At 39.1% G+C, this 18,339-nt stretch overlaps 1 protein-coding gene across 15 annotated transcripts in view; it reads right to left on the bottom strand.

Annotated features, from left to right (window-relative positions):
- Positions 1-6,993: 6,993 nt before the first annotated feature.
- The window catches only part of R3HDM1 (R3H domain containing 1), a 54,579-nt gene continuing 43,233 nt past the window's right edge, over positions 6,994-18,339 (bottom strand). For 8 of the 15 annotated variants that reach the window (XM_082313083.1, XM_082313094.1, XM_082313084.1 and 5 more), the window contains 8 exons: positions 18,081-18,229; positions 15,947-16,050; positions 15,165-15,332; positions 12,135-12,304; positions 11,779-11,929; positions 10,314-10,396; positions 9,401-9,485; positions 6,994-8,405 (listed from right to left, as the gene is read on the bottom strand). In XM_082313083.1, coding sequence (XP_082169209.1) covers positions 8,038-8,405; positions 9,401-9,485; positions 10,314-10,396; positions 11,779-11,929; positions 12,135-12,304; positions 15,165-15,332; positions 15,947-16,050; positions 18,081-18,229 — 1,278 coding nt within the window. In that variant the 3' untranslated portion in view covers positions 6,994-8,037. The other 7 variants (XM_082313097.1, XM_082313085.1, XM_082313088.1 and 4 more) reach the window with 4 other exon arrangements.

Below are 18,339 nucleotides of genomic sequence, written 5' to 3'. Positions count from 1 at the left end.
CGTCGCCTTCTGATTGGCGGCCAGGCGCGGGGTGGCGGCAGGTTCGCCGCGGCCGGCCGCCATTTTGGCGCCGCGGTGGCTGGCCGGTTCCCAGCGCCGGGCCTCGCCGCGGAGCCGTGTCCCGCCGCAAAATGGCTGAGGCAGGCTCGGGGCGGCAGCGGGGGGAAAGGGGCCCAGGCACCCAGGGCGCGCCTCCCGCGCCCCAGGGCCTGTGAGGACAGGATGGCCACGGTTAACCCTGGCCCCAGCGTCCACCCTGGGAAGGTCAAGGGCGCGACAGAGGGGAAAATGATGGAGGTGGTAACTGTTTGACAGAAATGCATGCTGAATATGTCAAAAAGTAGAGAGCGTGGCACGCACAGATCCTCCGTGAGCGGCAGGAGGTGAGGCCAGGAGATCCCCGTGCTCCCTGGTGAGCCAGGCTGCGTGGGGGACGGGGACTGGGACGGCGCCGCATTTACAGCACAGCCTTAGCGGGGCGCAGCCAGAAAAGGCAGACAGTCTCTTTGATGGACTTTTTACAGTAACGAGGACAGGACAGTTTCTTTCAAGTGCTCTGATGGTAACATTTTGGAAAAAATGCCGCACTGAAGCGTTTCTGAAACACGGTTAGGACTGTGACTATGTATGCTGGGTAACTATTGCTGAGGCAGATACTGTCAAACATTTGAAGGCCAAAAAATACACAGTCTCTCAGCCTGGAAAGCTTTTCACTGTTGTAATTTATGTAACCTGGAGTTTAATTAGAAAAGTCACTGGATAATGACAACTAGAAAACCCACAAAGCTGTAGTCAAAAGAGGCAAATCAGTGTTATCAACAATACACAAAAATTGCTTTACCTCTCTCGATGCAGCATGTGGAAAATCTGTCGCTAATCCTGCTCCCCGGGTAAGCTTTGCATGCACCTATTGTGCTTCTGCAAGTTTCTTAAAGAAGTAACCATCAGAACACTATAGTGTTTCTGGTGAGATGGTATTATTCTTTTGTATTGTCTTTCTTCATGGTACAAAACAGATTTAAGAACAATGCCAAAGGTTGGATGGTATTAAACTATATTTTTTTTAGAGATGAACAAAAAGATATCTCTTTTATGCATGTGCATATAGAGGAAGGGGTTAGGTTGTCATGTGTATTAGTATCTTAAGCTCTGTGAAGGATTTGGATGCATCGCACTAATTCTCATGGCATTCCCAACAGCTGTAGTTTGCATTTATTGCACCTTATTTGAAACCCTAAGCTGGAAGCTGAGTAGCATGAGAAAGATGAGTGAAGTGTTGAACACCATATTTTTTGGAAATTATTTTGCAAATACGATTTTCAAAAATTTCTGCATCACTTAAAGCAAGGAAGGTATTTTGTCTAAATATAAAAGTGGAAGGGCTTACTAGTGACTGGATAGATAGCTTTTGTGAGAGTGTACAATCTTTCCTGTCATCAGGATATATTTATATTACATTCTCAAATAATTACAATTTAAAAACTATAATTCTTTAACTGTAGGGTCCCTGAGTTGCTGCTATTGCACGTACCTCTGCTGCTGTAATTATTCTGAGAGCCCCTAGAGCGGGTGTCCCTGGGAGACAGCAGAGGCCTTCAATTTTTGTAGGCCGAGGAAACAGGAGGGGTAACTATTAAGTAGAAAGCTCTATTGAGAAATAAGAAAAAATAGTTTGATAGCTGAAGCGTGACCCAGAACTCAGTTCCCTGGTGTGCTGCCAAGTCCCTGGCTGACTTAGGCAAATTGCTTTATAGACACATTTGTAAGGCAGGACAGAGAAATCAAATTGGGTGGGTTGCACCATCTCAAGCATACGTGTGTGTGTGTGTGTGTACACACACAAAAAAGAACCACAGAGACAAGGAAAATTGTACATGGATCAGGGTAACTTCCTGAGCCTTTCTTTAACGCCATTTTGAAGGGGTTCTTCCACATCCAGCCTGCTTCCCAGATTGCTTGTAATCACATCTGGTAAGGTCTGAGGAAGCCTCAATCCACCTCTAGAGCATTCGCTATTGCAAGTCTAAGACTCTTCAGAACATATGGAGCCAAATTTGACTGAAATTACCTCTGTTACTCTTGTGGAAACGTCAGCTAGTTTGTTAAAATGAACACACAAAACCAAATTCAGCAATCAGTATGGGAAACAATGGAAAACAGTCATTTACATTTTAAGAGATTAATTTTTTTCCCCCCAAAACAGCACAGATCTATTTGGATTAAAAAGGAAAATATTTTTATTAGTGAATTACTTTTTTAAATTGCACTGTTGCTTCACGCTAATCGATGGTTCATTAACAAATCAAAGTATCGGTTTAAGCCAAGTAAAAAGGCAACAAATTTGAGTAAACCTGGAGGCAAGCTCTGGTGTATTTCCTAGTATGTATAAATCAATGTGATAGACTATCATAGCACAATTAATAATGCTGTTTCTTAGAGTAACTGATTTGGAAACCATATGAAGGGCAAGGCTGTGCTGCATACCAGTCTCCTTAATTAACCCTACAACTAGTGCAAAAGTTAAGATGTTAGAAAGAAGCAGAAAAGAAAGTTTCAGTGTCTCCCCTCTCAAGGTCAAACTGAGGTCCTCTGTAATTCAAGTATGATGTACAGTATTGCTGCTTTTCTTTTAAGTTAGCTGTCAAGTAATTTTGGGAAATCAAATGTAACTGATCAGTTGGGATTGAAGCCAGCTTCTAGCATGCCTTCTATGTCTGTTGCACCTGTGTCTGAAAAAATTCACTGCTGTCAGCACGGTGTGTTATCATCAGTCCTTAGCCTAATTCAGATTCTCCGTTAACTGGGGCATGGGAACTGAATTAAGAATAAACCTCACTGTTAAGCATTATCCACAGCAGCACAGTTTATTTTTATAATTTATACCAGTTTTAAAAGCGTACAACTATCAGCAACATACAGATTTTCCTATATAGCTCTTTGGTTTACAGCACTAGTCTTGTCTGACATTCAAGTTTCTCTTCAGAAGTGCAGAAACAGTTCATTACAGTTGCATGCATCCCATATAACGACTAGGCTCGTGTGCGTTACCAGTAGGACTGAAAAATGAAAAAAAAAAGCAGCAAACACTAAAGTGTTTGTGCCCTGGACCAAATTTTAATGCTTCTTAATCATCTCTTAAGCAAGATCCACTTTCAACCTGACAAATTTTGACAAATGGCAAACATATCGGAACGTCAAGTCGTTACAGGCAGGATAAAAAAATAAACCTTGCTCCTAAGGGGCTGTCAAACAGAGCCAGGTCCAAACTCCAGCCCTACAAGCCTAAACACACAAGGCAGAGACTGAACTGAAAGGAGGCTCATACATGTGATAAGAACATAATTGCATACATTTTCAAGTCAGCCAGGAGGCAGCTTCATTTACACTGGACCTTGCATCTGCAGTTTTCAGATGTGAACAGTGACTTTGCTCTCAGGTTCCAGAATAAGAGAACTTTAAAGGGACTTCTTTTTCAGAATGTTTTGGAAATTAGGCCCTTTTAAGGGTTTTGGTCTACACCTGAGAAGTAAGGCTTGCAAAATGAAGTCACATTGACGTTGTGCACTTTAAGTTTATACTTGTTGACATCAATAGCCAAAAATACCCAAACCCAAAACATTTTAAATGTGAATAGGAGCAGGACATGAAGTAGAGGCAGCACATCAACCTTCACGAAGATTGAGCTGTAGTAACATTGAAGGGATTGAAATAAGTCCTTTCTCAGCTGGAAATATATAAAAATTCCAGCTACAATCCTTTTTCATGACCTGTAACATAAAAGTGGTTTGATCGATTTTCTCCAAAACTTCATATAAACATTCTTTGCCTCAGAGCGACATACAGGAAATTACAGCCTGCACCAATTTTCTAGGGAAAAATATATGTCATGGAGCAAAAACAGGTATTTATAAAATAAGTTAGTTGCAATTTTAATTATGACTCCCTTTCAGACATCCAAACAAGTTAGTACAAGATTAACTCAAAACAACAAACATGTTAAAGGTGAAGTTTTAAGGCACAAATGAGTGTCGTAGCATGAGAATATAACTATGTCTTCCACCTTGCGAGGGAAGTGGCTTGCACTACTAGACAGGAAAAGGGCATAGAGCTGTTTGAATAACGCAAGACAAAAATGGTCTTACTGTGAAAGGCGTGTTGCGTATCAAATCACCTTATTTGATTCATCGAGCTAAATAATTCTTATGCTTTGACAAAACTGAACTCGCCTCTACCTACCAGTGTCCTGTACCACCTGCATCTTGAAACATAATGTGGGTTCTGCACAAGGCTGGTAGGATTAGGGGTGGTTGCAGGTAGAAACACCTAAGCACTACCATCTTCAGTACACCACGGTGCTAGATTTCTTTTTCTGTAGATGTTCCACTACGTTTCTTTTTATGTCATCTTCTAAGTGTACGTGTGGGAGTGAAAGAAAAGGATTTCAGATTATAGGAGGTTAAATTTGCCCAGGGAGGAGTCTCGGGTAAGATGCAAGATGCCTGTTACCAATGTTTCCCTTTATACCGATCCAGTCTTAGTGAAACCTGGGGCACGTGAGGCTGTAGTTTGGCAGCCATGTGGAGGCCGTGAGTAGATTCTCAGGTGTGCTGTTACGATCTCCCCGAATCCAGCCTCACGGCCATGTGGTTTTGAGTGTTCCCGGAGTATGGGGCTTAAATTTTTCTTCATTGTGAATTATCATTTTTACTGTAATATCACAAATAACATTGAATCTGTTCACAGTTCAGGGATGCATTTTACACAGTAATATAGCTGTATTAATTAAAAATTAGAATCAAGAAATAGTAGCCTTCGGTGGAATAGGTAATAGCCAGATTTGTTCGTCTTTTCTGGTTGTTCTTCCAGTGCTTTTTCCTCAGCTTTAAAAGTTATAAGACATGTTCCCAACCAAATGAAATGTATTAAATTCCTGCACTATAATTTAAATCCCCACTTAATTCCTTTTGCTACTATTTGCTTTAAAAATGGCTTTAATGTTAAATGACAGGCAGCTCAAATACACTAGAGGACTAGAAGATTCATTGAGAACGCTTGGGAATGCTAGTTTTACAGACAATGTCCATTTCATGTCATAAAGTGCATTTGTTTGCTTTCTAGAGCATGACCCGGATCTATGGAACAAACCTACTGCCAGGGTTTTCGTACGCAGTCCCTAGGCTTGTGTGTTTTAAGGAACCAAAAGGGGCAGAAGCATAAAAGCCAGGAAGGTACAAATGGTCTTGGTTAGATGCGTTTAAACGCAGTTCAGTTACTAGGGACAGTACGAAATAGCACAAAACCAGGAATGAACAAGACTGTAAAGCAGAAATGCTTGAATTCTGTGCCCACTGTAGACATCAGAGGCCTTTGGCACTTTCAAATTCCTGTTATTGTATCTGTGAGGCTTGTATCGGCATGTCCAGGTCCAAAAAAAAAAACGTAACTGCCCTTGTTTAACACAAAGGAAAATACTCAGAAAGGGTAACCTGCCCGTAGTAATTGCAGGTAAGTATCAGATTCAGGATTAGAATACACCTGGCTTCTTAAACGTTCAAATTTTTTCTTCTAGGGCATTTTTCGCTTAAGTTTACAACTTACTTGATGAGAATTAAATATTATTTGCTGGGCCTTGTTCCTAATCAGCGCATCCCTCCCCTCCTTCTGTTTGGATTGCTTGTGTTCTCCATGCTTACCTCTCTCATTACATTTTCTTCTCTTTGGTCATTATGGGGAGAGTTTATTAAATGAAGCAAGTCATGCAGCATCCTCTGGAAATGGTTTGATTTGGTGTTAGATTTAGTTCTTGGGTTGGTCAGAATAGATGGAAGCTCTCAGCTATTGACTACTCTTCTACGTCTATGAAAAACCTTCTCCTGCAATGTGTTAGCCACAGGAGGCAGCTGCCTCTCTGGGTACAGACCCTTAATCTGTTAACTGCTTCACGGGATTAAAACCGTAATCTTCAACTCGCACTGGCAATCGGCAAGAGTGACAGAATCTGTGCGTTAGTCACGTTATCTCTGTGCTGTTCAGAAGAGGGGGGAATATTACAATCTGCATAAGCTGGGGTTCTTACCCTCTTTGGTTTTGGGTGCAGTAAACTACAGCAATCCAACCTGATGAAGAGTAAATATATCCCCTCATTCAAGTAGTATATTCAGTCAAGTAGTAGCATAAGAACTCGAATGCCGAGAAGTACCATCGTTTTAGAAAAGCAGACAGGGATAAGTAGATTAGTCTTTTGGCTAGGGGCTTGAAGCTGAACATTTTCCCCTCTGTTTTAGGGGAGCATCTGTGTGCAAGTTTACCTGTAGTCACGGAAATACCTGTCGCTACAGCATTTGGCAGAATCAAGTCCCATATACCTAATTTATTAGGCTACATTATTCCCAGACAGGTCAGTTTTCTTCCAAGTACTTTGATTCATCACATGAAGGATTTAAGAATTGAACATGCATAGGACCGTTCTTGCCACATCATGTGTTTATGTTTGGTTGTTCAGGGATAGGATTTTTTGTATACAAGATGAAAATCAATGCTGGTTTAGGCACCTACTAAATTCTTAACTTTTCCTCTGTAAAATGTGTTTTTAAACATAACGTTTACCTTGAGTTTCCACTTGGAGAAGTTACAAACGCATCTTCTACAAAGCGATAGCCTTAAGAAGAAAACAAGCAGTTGCTTGTCTACACAGCAAATCAGCACCTGTGCTAAAAATAAAAAACAAGGAGCAGTCCCTTATGGTCTCTGATCAATTTCTCTCGATTTTTACTTACATAGGGAAACATTTAAAAATGATGAAGGGCAAGGTAACATCAATAAATGCTTCAAGAAGAGGAACAGCGATAGTGGTTCTTTGAGAAGTTCTAGTATTTGTGTTATTTTTAACATCTTTTCTCACAGTTGAAGGGATCCAAACCATTAATGTGTTCATCCAGGCTTCAGAAGACTCCTAGAAGTTTAAACAAGTGCACTGAAAAAGTTTGTGTTTGTAAACATTTATTTTCTTGAACTGAAAAAGGCTTGCATCAGCACACATTGTACAGCCTTGCAAATTACACAAATTGAAAAAGTTTGTTTCATTTATGTGCAATGAATCTTTAATGTCCAGTGAGCATCTGCAAATGATGAAAACTTAAACCATTAAAAAGGTTTCCAGCACTTATCAAACACAATTATCTTAGCGTGAAAAGGAAGAGAAAGAGATCCATACTGGTGGGAACACAATTAAAGTGCAAACATTTTGTCACTGGTGAAGATACATTTTAGTTTCTTCACACTTTTGCTAAAAAGAAGAAATATTAAAATGTGATTCAGTGAACATTCTTGTAACCTATTCATATTCCCCTTTAAATAATTATTAAACTTGTTGGATCAGAAGTGAATCCTTCCAGGGTACAACCTACTTGTAAGTTCTTTTGACATTTCTTGAATGAATCTCAAAAGAAAATGGGAAATCTAAGGAGTTAGTTACTAAAATTATTTTTTTCTTTCCCCTAAAAAAAAAAAAAAGGGGGAAAACACAAGGGACAAAGAACAGGTTAACTTGAAGATTTGGGGTAGTTTGCTAGAAAATGAGTGTAATTCCTTGAAAATGGTTCTCTTTTCCCCTCCACCAATCCTCAGGTTCCTGCCTTGGAATGGACAGCTGTGTGCTGGCTGTGAAAAGGGATTATAAAATACAAATCTGAATATGGATTTTTATGAACGTTTGCTGTACAATAGAACTTTGGATCTGATACAAGAATTCAAAAATATAAAACAAAACTACTATAAAAGTAGGGGGCATTTCAACAGCATTCCTTGTAGAAAGCTGCCTGTCTCAAAGATGATTCCTTGCTATTGTTTGGGATTAACTCTGTATTTTTTTTCTTCATCTTGCTGGATCACTGGGTTATTTATTCTTCAGTGGCCAATGTCATATGACAAAACATCCCAGGAGTCTCTATGAAGAGAACAGAAACCCCATAACATCAAGCCAATCAAGGAGAGGAGGACATGGAAGTAGTAAAGGCTGAGTGTCCACTGATGTAACTGCTACTGAGAACTAGCCCTTTCCAGAACATGAAAGTCGTAGTGCTTCTTGCTTGTTCTCAGCCTGAACTTGTTCACTGAGGTACTGCTTTGTTTCTTCAGCGCGTTCTGAGCAGCTGACATCGTAGGGAACGTAGCTAGAACCGTGTAAGTGGACGCCAAGTCACTGGGTTTGGATGGCTCAGTGTTCACGCTACTGTCTCCGCTGCCACAGTAACGACGATGGTGCTGCTGCTGTGTTTGTAGACACTGCGAATCCCTTAGCCACCGAATCTTGGCACCAACTTTTAAGAGTTCTCCAAATAGTTTTTCTGCTTCCATACGAGTTATGCCTTCTGGCAGTTCAGTAATCTCTAGAACTTTTCCCACAACTGAAACAAGAAAAACATTGAATCTAAATCGGTCATTGTACTTAACGATACAACAAACACAATGGAAAATCAGTTATTTCATACTTGTCTCTCCAGCTGGCTGATACCAAATGCACAGGCATTCCATTTCTGGTATTCTAGAGAGCCTTTTGCTTTCACATTTAGCACGGCTTACAGCTACAAGCGTACAAACAGAAGCTGAGAATACAAAGAGGGCCCTCAAAAGACAGAGGGGAAAAATGATAAAAGAATCAACACCTAATTTTGCAGCAGGTTTCAGATCTCACTATAGCATCTCACTGGCTTGGCCTGTTAACTCTTCACACGCCACCATGCTGAAAACCTAGTCTGTCTGCTCTCAAAAAAATCCTCTCCAGTAAATTGTTAGAAAAAGCTGATTTATCTGTAACTTTTTGCAAAGAGTTGACAGTAGGTAACACTTGCAACAAAAATTCTTTCCAGTAAAGATATGAAGATAGATGATGCCAGGTTTTATTTGGATGACATCTTTACCAACTCCGAGGAGCTAATCTGTAGATCTCTTTAATATGTCCCCCAAATCCATGTGCTTATTTATATTAGAAGGAAAAAAAAAAATAAAAACAAGCACAAACTACTTTGTGGTTTATGTTTGATTTCACATTTCATGCAAGTAAAAGGAAGCAGGGGTACGTATATTTAATGTAACTATATAATAGAACCTACGTCCAGTAAACCGACAAACTTGCTTTTCCTTTTAGTACTGTCCAGTCCTGATCTTTTCTGGTCTTTTCTCCAGCCTTCAAAACTACACTTTTCTCACTTAACCTCCCTCTTCCCCTCTCTCCAAATCAAGTCTTCCTCTCCATCCTTATGTTTCCAGTGTTCGCCATGTCCATTTCTGTCCAAAGACCTTCACTCTGGCCCTTTTCTCACCTGTGCTTTTCGTGTTATGTGCCCAGCCCATCACCATAATTCATTTTTCTGGAGGACACTGTCAATCGGCAATTTCATACCTGGTTCTCCTGCACCAAGATCTGCTGAAGCCGCCTTCTTTGCTGGTTTCTTTCCCCTGTTTCCATGTCTGTTTCCAGGTTGACACTGGAACGATTGACATAAATGATTAATGACAACGCACCAGTATCTTCAAATTTCTAGGTTAGCTCAGTGAAAAACGGTGCAGAGGAATGTCTGGAAAATAACCTGCGCTACCATGGTACAGAAAAGATTTTCATGTCCAATTTTAGTCTTGGAGTTTAGCAATCCTGCAGTCAGGCACATTCAATCCTTGCCTTCAGAAGAAAGGAAGGAAATGATGAAAAAAAAAAAAAATCACCTTCAATCTGCTTGCCAGAACGCCCCCCTCCCACCCGCACCCTGCCCCACCACATCTGGCTGATCTCGGGTAGGACCGAGCAATGTAGAGGTAGGGGCTCGGTGTGTCTGTCCCAAAAATTAAATAGATGGCAAAACTTTTTAGCTTTGCTAACATGAATATTTTGGTCTTGTTTTTCTTATAAGAAACAAACCTACTCTTTGTTTAGAAATACCCATGTTTGTTTTGTTTTGTTTTTAAATTTTTACTCAAATAAAAGAAAATCCTTTTAGCAAAATGTTCTCTTTGTGATTTTTGGAACTGCTGGCAAATTGCTTAAAAAAAAAAAAATCCATAATCTGCACTGTCCCTAAAGCTACATTTCAGGAAAATGTTTCTCACTTTTTTTTTTTTTTTTTTTTTTTTTTTTTTTAATACAACAAAACAAGAACAATGGGAAGTATCAACACAGAATACAACCGTTACTGGAAAGCCAGCACCTTCCACTCAATTACTCTTCTCACACAATACCATCTTCCCCTATTCCTGGCGGTTATAGTGGTAGTCCTGAACTGTTTTTTTCAGTGTTGTCAGGAGACTGTTCTCTTTAATACCTGCTGGCTTGTTACTTGTCCGCGTAATAAAGATGGTGGATTGTATTGCAGGGGTTGGCCAAGCAATGGGTATCTGGCGTCTCCTTAAAGAGAAAGGTAATTAGAAGGGTTTCTCTATTATATGAAATCTTCCTCCAAGTTCCTCTTATGATGTGTATCTTACACAGAAGAGAAAGCAGAATAACTATGCACAGAGTAGTGTATTTGGCTAGGCTAACAAAATAAGATTTGGCATGATTAAATAAATATAAGTCAGTCATGTACTGATCACAAGGTGAAAAGGTACAGGCGTTCTTGCATTTAAGGATTACACTGAAAAACACACTAAAAGTGCTTCTTCATTGCAGTCTTATCTAAATCCTCTCAGTTCAAAATGGGCTTAATAAGGCTAAAGCTCCTCTCAGTGTACCAATTTAATAATTTTCATGGTTATATCCCTGATTAGAGCCAGGTACATCTTCACATTCCTGTTTGCTCCAAGGATCCACAAAGACAACAGAATAGAAGCTTTTAGTAATCACAGAAGATTAAGAAAGTTGAGAGGTACACTTTACAACAGGCAACCTGGAATTTTTACAACATCGGAATACAAAGCAATAAGGTTTTCTTTATCGATAAGGAAGACATACAGAATTTTCTGTAAGTTTTGCTTTAAAGTAAATCTTTCTGTAAAACAGACCCATTAATTTTGAGTTTGAGAACTATACTAGGACGTCTTTGCTCACTGAAAAAGTAGGGGTTTTTTTATCATTTGGTTTTTAAATGTTATCAGCTATCACATCTCAGTGAAAACTCCCTGTGTTCTGGTTTTCTGTTAACATGGCAGCAGAGGACAAATTCTTCTACAAAGGGGTTTTTTCTGTCTTTGGGTGGGTACTCTCTGACATACTAATTGAAGTAGCAACACTATTGGCTAGAGCCTGTAGTCCCATCACGCTAGTTTTTCTACAAAGGAATGAAGATTTCTCGCTTAGGCAGCGATTTGATTCAGTGCATCATCAACTAGTAAGTGAGTTTGCCAGAACATTCATCTCAACATCGCATTTCTATACCTTTCTCCCAAAAGATAATATGGCCACCTCATGTATTAAGATCAGCTACTCCCACATTATTTATCTTTGTAGCTCTAAAAGTATATCCTTTGTGACAGCGTGTGTCAAGTTCTTGATTTATCGTTAAAACTTGAAGCTAAATTATAGCAAACATTTTATTAATATTTTCAGTGCTGAAATGGGGAATTTCACATACGAGAAAGCTAGTGGGCTACAGAATACAGGGGACGGTATCAGTGCAGAGATAAGGTGAAATTTTACATGATGCTTGAGTGGATAATTTTGATGATCCTGCTTCTGTAGCATTACTACTAAAGTGAGCCACAGTTCATCAGAAAATCCTCACAGCACTTGTATTTTAAAACATTCAAACAGAAAACATGCACACATTTGAGTTAACTAAAAATATATACCTTGTCCAGGGACAAAAGGTCTAGAAAACTGGGACACAATAGAAAGAGGTGTTAATGTGGGACGGATGTTCTTCATGTTTGACAGCTGAGCTGGTGCTGGTGACTGGGCCGGTGAGGTGACAGGACTACCTAGTTGAGGACTATGCTGCAACTGGAATAAACAACAAGTTAGTGCTTTAAAAAGTACCTAGTTGAACACCTGCAGCATTCAAAGACTGAAGTAAAGTTAAAATAGCTATTTTAAGTATTATCAGAGCAGCCTTTTATTCCCCAAAAAGAACTTTTGAAAAAACACACAAAGACGCAATTTATGCAAATTATAAGTCATCCTGCAAAACCAAAGAACATCGTCATACCTGTGCAGCACTGTCTAAAGTGCTAAGTTCTGTGGACTTCTGCCCCCTTTGATGATCACAGTAATATTTATTCTGTTTCCATTGTGGAGGTGAATGGTTCCGAGGCTGAGGATTGTTAGGTATATTTAGCTGCATCATTACTACTCCTCCACCTGGTGGTGGTGCTACCGCTACAAGACAAGAAATCGGTAGGATACACTTAGTTCATCATACACTTCAATTTTCATTTTAGCAGAACAGATGCGAATTAAAAAAACAAAACAGAGAAATAACATAATGAATGTTTTGCTAAAGCAAGCTGCTGAATTCTAGAAAACTAGAACAGTTTCTTCTGTACAATTACATTCCCACTATCAGATAAATCTGTGATAGTTAACTTTGAGGGGCCTTCCCAGAACTAGAAAAGATAAAGCGGAACCACTGAAACTCATTATTGAGAACATTTTTGGAAAAAATCGTTCTATTTAATAGTAGTTGAAAGTATTCAACATTCACTGTAGTTACTGTCAGAGCAATGTGTTGAAGAAAACGTGATACTAAGAAAAAATAGGCTTTATTTAAAAACAGAAGTTACCTAGTTAGTTGTACATGATATGCAGCAATAAGGACTCAAAATGTTCTCTCTGATACGATGGCATACATCAGAAAGACCTGGAATCAATCTTTAGTCTGAAGCAAAATCATCCTTATTTACAAGTTTTATATATGAATGTTTTTCCGGGCCGAGGCTGCAAATGGATCCCCACATCCCGTCCCGCTTCGCTCCTGGGGTAGCTACAGGCGTGCCGAAGTCAGGGGAGAACAGCTCAGCCGCCAGCGCTGTTCCGCAAGGTTCCGCATGAGGAGTTGTGACGGGAGGCTGCCCGAGAGAGAAGCTGTCCTCCCCCTTCGGCCTGGCTCTGTCCCAGGTAATTTATATAACGTCCTGTTTACTTGTAAATGGCTGTTTGCAATTTCCTTCTCTGCTCTACCCACTGTTTACAGCATTTCTCAGAAACCACGATTAAAACACATGGTTTAATCATTTAATCATCCACCTTTAAAGAGGGAGTCTGCAATCGTCTCAATTTATGACCTACGTCATAGCATCAGTCAGAAGCAGTCCGATACAGATTATAAAATGCATTTGTCTTGCATTTTTTAACACTGGCTGTTGTTTTCACTACCCCTGGGCTCCATAAAAAGAAACAGACTCCTTCGAAAAGCAAACCAAACAATGCAGAATAATGAACTCGTAATATTAAAATTATATTAGCTTTTGTAAACTGTATTCTGAATAATATATAACACAACAGTTTCCAGGTGGTAAAGCCATAAACTTATGTAATCCCTATATGTAAACCTGAGATGTACCAGACAAACATCTATATACAGACTACATTTTACACAAGAAAATTGCTTTCATTTTAATATTTTATGCATATATTTACAAATATTATAAACGGTACTTATTTACAGCTTACTGTTTTATAATAATATAGCATTTTATTCTGCAGCACTCAGCGTACAACTCTCTTATCTCTCTTCTGTGAGAACTGAACACCCAACAAAAACATGCTTATCTCTCAAAACCATCTACAGCACCATTTCTAAAAAATAGTGTCACAATCTGAAAATGCTATTTAAACTGCAAAAGAAAACTTTGTACATCCAGAAAAACCTTGTTCTTTCTACTACTTCTAGTTCCACGCATTTCAGTAAATGAAAATAAATGGAATTCTTTTCCTAAAGAAGCATGCTAACAAAACGAAGTGTCATAGAACGCATAAGTCAGTTTTGCGGACACTTTATCACCTGTCAAAACCCATGAGAAGGGAAACCCAGAAGAAATCCTTGAAAGGCTCCCCAGATTTGCACTCTGGTCCTCTATAACTTTTCCAAATGAAAAGAAATACAACTCTGCTGCTTGTCTCTGTACGTCCTCACTGTCCTTATCTCGGTTGCCTTGATTCATCACCTCAATATCGCTTGCTGAAATGCACACTTTTCTTTATTCTCTCAAAATTTGTTCTCCCTGTGTCATAGAGGGCTTCCCCCTTCCCCAAACTTCTTTAGATCACAGTTTAACAGGTTTGAATCAGGCCTTCAAAACGGCATAAAACCAGCACTGCCAGCATAGATTAGGAGGGCAGAAGAACAAACTAGTGCGAGACTGATTTCAGACATCCTGAAATGACAGTCCTCCAGAATTAAAGCCACCCAAACTTGAAGCAAAATGGAAACAAAACCAAACCTGTCCACAAACTAAAATACACTGCTAATCCAGCTATCTTGCTGCTTAACTGCTTGTTATCTATTTACTAACAAACAGGCTCTAAAAATATCTTAAAAAGATAAATGTTCATAAGAAAACACCACATCTATAGTGGAATCTAGGTCACTGACCTAAGTTGTTTAATGTATTGCTTGCTTGCAAAATACTGAGATAGCAGTATTTGAGATTACCCCTTTTTGGCCAGCCAAACCTCTAATGTATCAAATTCCCTTTTGGTAAAATACAGACAGTACTGCTATGATCACAGGATTGTTCCATAACCTCTGGTTTGGTGGCAAACCCTAGTGCTCTTGATTTCCTGATCAGTCCATTAATTTTATGGTTGGAAATTCAGAGTTTTAAAGTGTTTGGATATTAACATTTATAAACTTTTCATGGGTATGACAAGCTCTATGTCACCGCTGTTTTCACAAGCCATGGAGACTGCTATTTATACACCTTCTAAAAATTACCCAAATATTTTGTAGATCAAAACATTCTGAACCCGATTTAAGTGCTTCTGCTGAGGGACACTTAACTGCTGAAGGCTGCCTCCAGGCTGCCCCCATGAAGTTGGCTACTGTTTCACTTAAGTTCCAACTTGTCATTTTTAAAGTTACAATAATAGCAATTCAGATGAAGAATTACAAAAAAAGTATTTGCAGAAATGGCACTCAAGTAGCAGTTGTTCTAGTAGTTAGCCATAAAATCAATCTGAGAATTTACAACGGATTTCTAAACAGAATGGCTTAGATGAAAATCCCAATAAAATATACCTTTTATTGGCTGCATGATGGAAAGACCAGTGGGCGAACTTTTACATGATGAGGGTGGAGACACTATGCTGTAGTGCACAATGGAAGCAGCCTGTTGCGGCTTTGACTTTGATGAAGGTGGCAATAATGTAGGAGGTGATGGCTTCTGACTTGAATGGTTGCTATAAACTATGAAAGCAAAAGCAGTAAATAAGGCTACCATAAAAACAAAACACCCCACACAGATTCGGAGTACTTAATTTAGCTTTTCAGCAGGTCAAAAAGCTACCTCTCCTCTCTATCCAAACCCAGAATGCTTACAGTTTTCACCCTCTTCTCAGGAACTCTTAAGAAAATCGTTACTCCTGCTCCATTAAGTGAAATCTAGAATGCTTCTTGAGTAGAAGAGCCAAGTATACTGCTTCCAAAATGTACCCTGCTCTTGTTCTATCAAATGTAAATGCAAATCTCATTTTTTTCAGACCCATGTAGCTATTCAGGAAAAGATGAAAGTCATTCTGCTGAGAACATATAGTTCCCATGTCTCTCTCAACTCAGAAGCAGACACGCAAAGCATTATGATGTACGTCACTGAATTCTAAGAAAGTAACTTGAGAGCTTTCAATGATAAACAAATTGACATGTCAAGTTAATCCAATCTAACTTCAAAAACGGAACACAGAAGGAAATATAATACAATAGCTAATTCTAAATCAAACCCTTAATAGCAAATATCCAATCACCCAGCACGATAATAGCTAGACATTTTTGAAGTCTTTCAATAAAAACTGTATTCCCCCAACCTGCACACTGCTGTCCTTGAAGCTGCTGTGAGTTGCATGGTGATGATGTTCTAGGAAACTGTATCTGCTCTGATCCAGGAGGCTGCAGATATCCTACTGATGAACTGTAATAATAATAATAAAGAAAGAACATGACTAACAGGCATTTATGCTACACTCATTTATTTAATCATGACTGCTGCATTTGCTGTCTACACATACTGCAAATCACTGAGATTTTGTTAATTTTAAAATCGATAATATTCCCACCTACCTCCAAATCTACTCATTCTTCAGAAGACTGAAATTTCACGTCTGTCTTGGCAAAAACTTATGCCCTGCATACATTAAGAGGCTGTACTAATTCACCTATTTTGACAAATTATTTTTGTGTCAATAGTGCTGTATCAGTATAAAGACACGTAGAAGAAGAAGAATAAAAAGACAATTTGTTGTCTTGCCCAATTAACCAGAATTAGGTCTCAGTTAAATGACCACCACAGAACCTGCTACGAGGATTTCAGATGCAGTCCCTCAGCTGGAGGCTGGCCCCATGCGGCCAAGCCAGCTTATTCGGCACGCCAAAGGAGCACACCTCTGCTTCAGTGTAAAGTAACACAGCTTAAAGAGATGATTGCCTTTCCATGGCTTTACCGCATAGGGTGTGGGAAAAGGAAAAATAACTAGTCATGGAAGGTGACTCCAGGAGATAAACAACCTTCCATTTGTTTGTAGTATGTAAGAAAAAGGTAACTTTAAACATTTATTTATGCCAGGTATTTTTCAGGGCATTCAGGGGAAAGACAGGTAAGTAACAGATACAGGAAAAAAAGTAGGTGTAATCCTGTTGGACTTACCATTTTTACCTATGTCGTCACAAGAAGCTTGTTCCATCCTTTGCCCCACAGTTCAATTATGTAATTTTAATTTAAAGATTCCCTTCCATTAAAGCAGACAAAACTGAGTGAAAACTAAACCAGATGGTTTTATATCTGCATGGGATGCGTACTCTCATACAGCTTCTCATCTGTCTACTGATTATAGTTTTCAATAGTGACCTGTAGGTTTGCGACTATTCAGTTCCTACAGAACACTGTTCTCCTTTCCTTGTCAAAGTGCTGCAACACAGCTATTATGATAAAAGCAAGATGCTGTCATTAGTTGCTAGTCTGCTCTGAATTCCAAACAAAGGTTTCAGTGTTCAAAAGAGAGGGACATTCTAAATGACGCAAAAGATCAAGCAAGAAAACTTACTTCAAAAAAGATAAAAAGAACCTTCAGATACAAAGAACAAGAATTCAGATTTAAGTAGATGAAGCCATGCAGCGATGACACAAATACTATTTAAGTCTCTGCATTCACGAAAGGCTGAGGCAAGCTTCATACTGTTGCTGCTTGTTTAAAAGCTGCAAGCAAGGTATTTTTAAGTGATGCACATTTGTAACTTCAAAAAATAGAGAAAAATTTATAACAAGCATTAATCCTAATGAATTCTTTTAGGTGTCTATCTGTTCTCTCATAAATGTATACACAGGGAGGTCTGTACAGGTAGACCAATTTGCTGTTACCAAGGTAAGTTAAAAAAAAAAAGTTATTTATCAAACAAACCTGGAGCATAGGAAAAAGTTCCTATACTTGTTTCAGAGCCAGCTTTGTGCCAGCAGGCCTCCTTAGCTACACAGACAAAGTAAGCTAAGCTCCTTCCCGACAAAGCTCCAAAAAAGGAAAAACGTCAGCCTTTTTCTGGGATTCAAATTCTCTTTTCTCTACACCTTATTCAAGGCGTATCTTTGGCAAAACCAGTGAATATGGATAGTCCTCTGAAATGTTACTGCAAAAAGGCATGGCAACTGAACACACTGGTGTTTCGTGTATAAGAGAAGGAATGCAGAAAACTGAAGATGTGGAACTGTAGTAAAGTATTACTGAAAGTGATATGGGAACAATGTTTTCCAGTCTAACGAGTACGTCCCAATTAAAGCAGTACTGGTTGTTTTAGTTAATTGCATAAGAGCAAAAATAGATAGATAATAAAGTGTCTGTAAGTCTGCCTTTAAAATACATTTTAATATATGCAATACTATAGCAGACCCCGTCAGTTACAAGGCAGTTAAAGCCTAGTTGCTGAGAAATCAAATAACTGAGTTAAACTCACCTTAAATTATTCTGTTGACCTGACGGAATGACGCTATAGTAAACTGGCATTCCTGTTGTGGGCAATCCTTGATTTGACTGACTGGGAATTATAACAGGCTGTTGATACGTCTGCTGGGGCAGTGCTTGGGAACCTTGAGGCACCGAAACCTAAAATTGAGAACACATTAAGATTTTCTTCTGCAGACAATGTTTCTTTCTGCCTCTTGACCATCACCTAGTTTATATAAGAATTTAAAAAAAAAAAAAAAAAAAAAAAA

Source organism: Platalea leucorodia, assembly GCF_965183815.1.
Source record: "Platalea leucorodia genome assembly, chromosome: 5".
NCBI lineage: Eukaryota > Metazoa > Chordata > Aves > Pelecaniformes > Threskiornithidae > Platalea > Platalea leucorodia.
The sequence above is the reverse complement of the archived record's forward strand: the minus strand, read 5'-3'. Positions and strand labels throughout refer to the sequence as shown.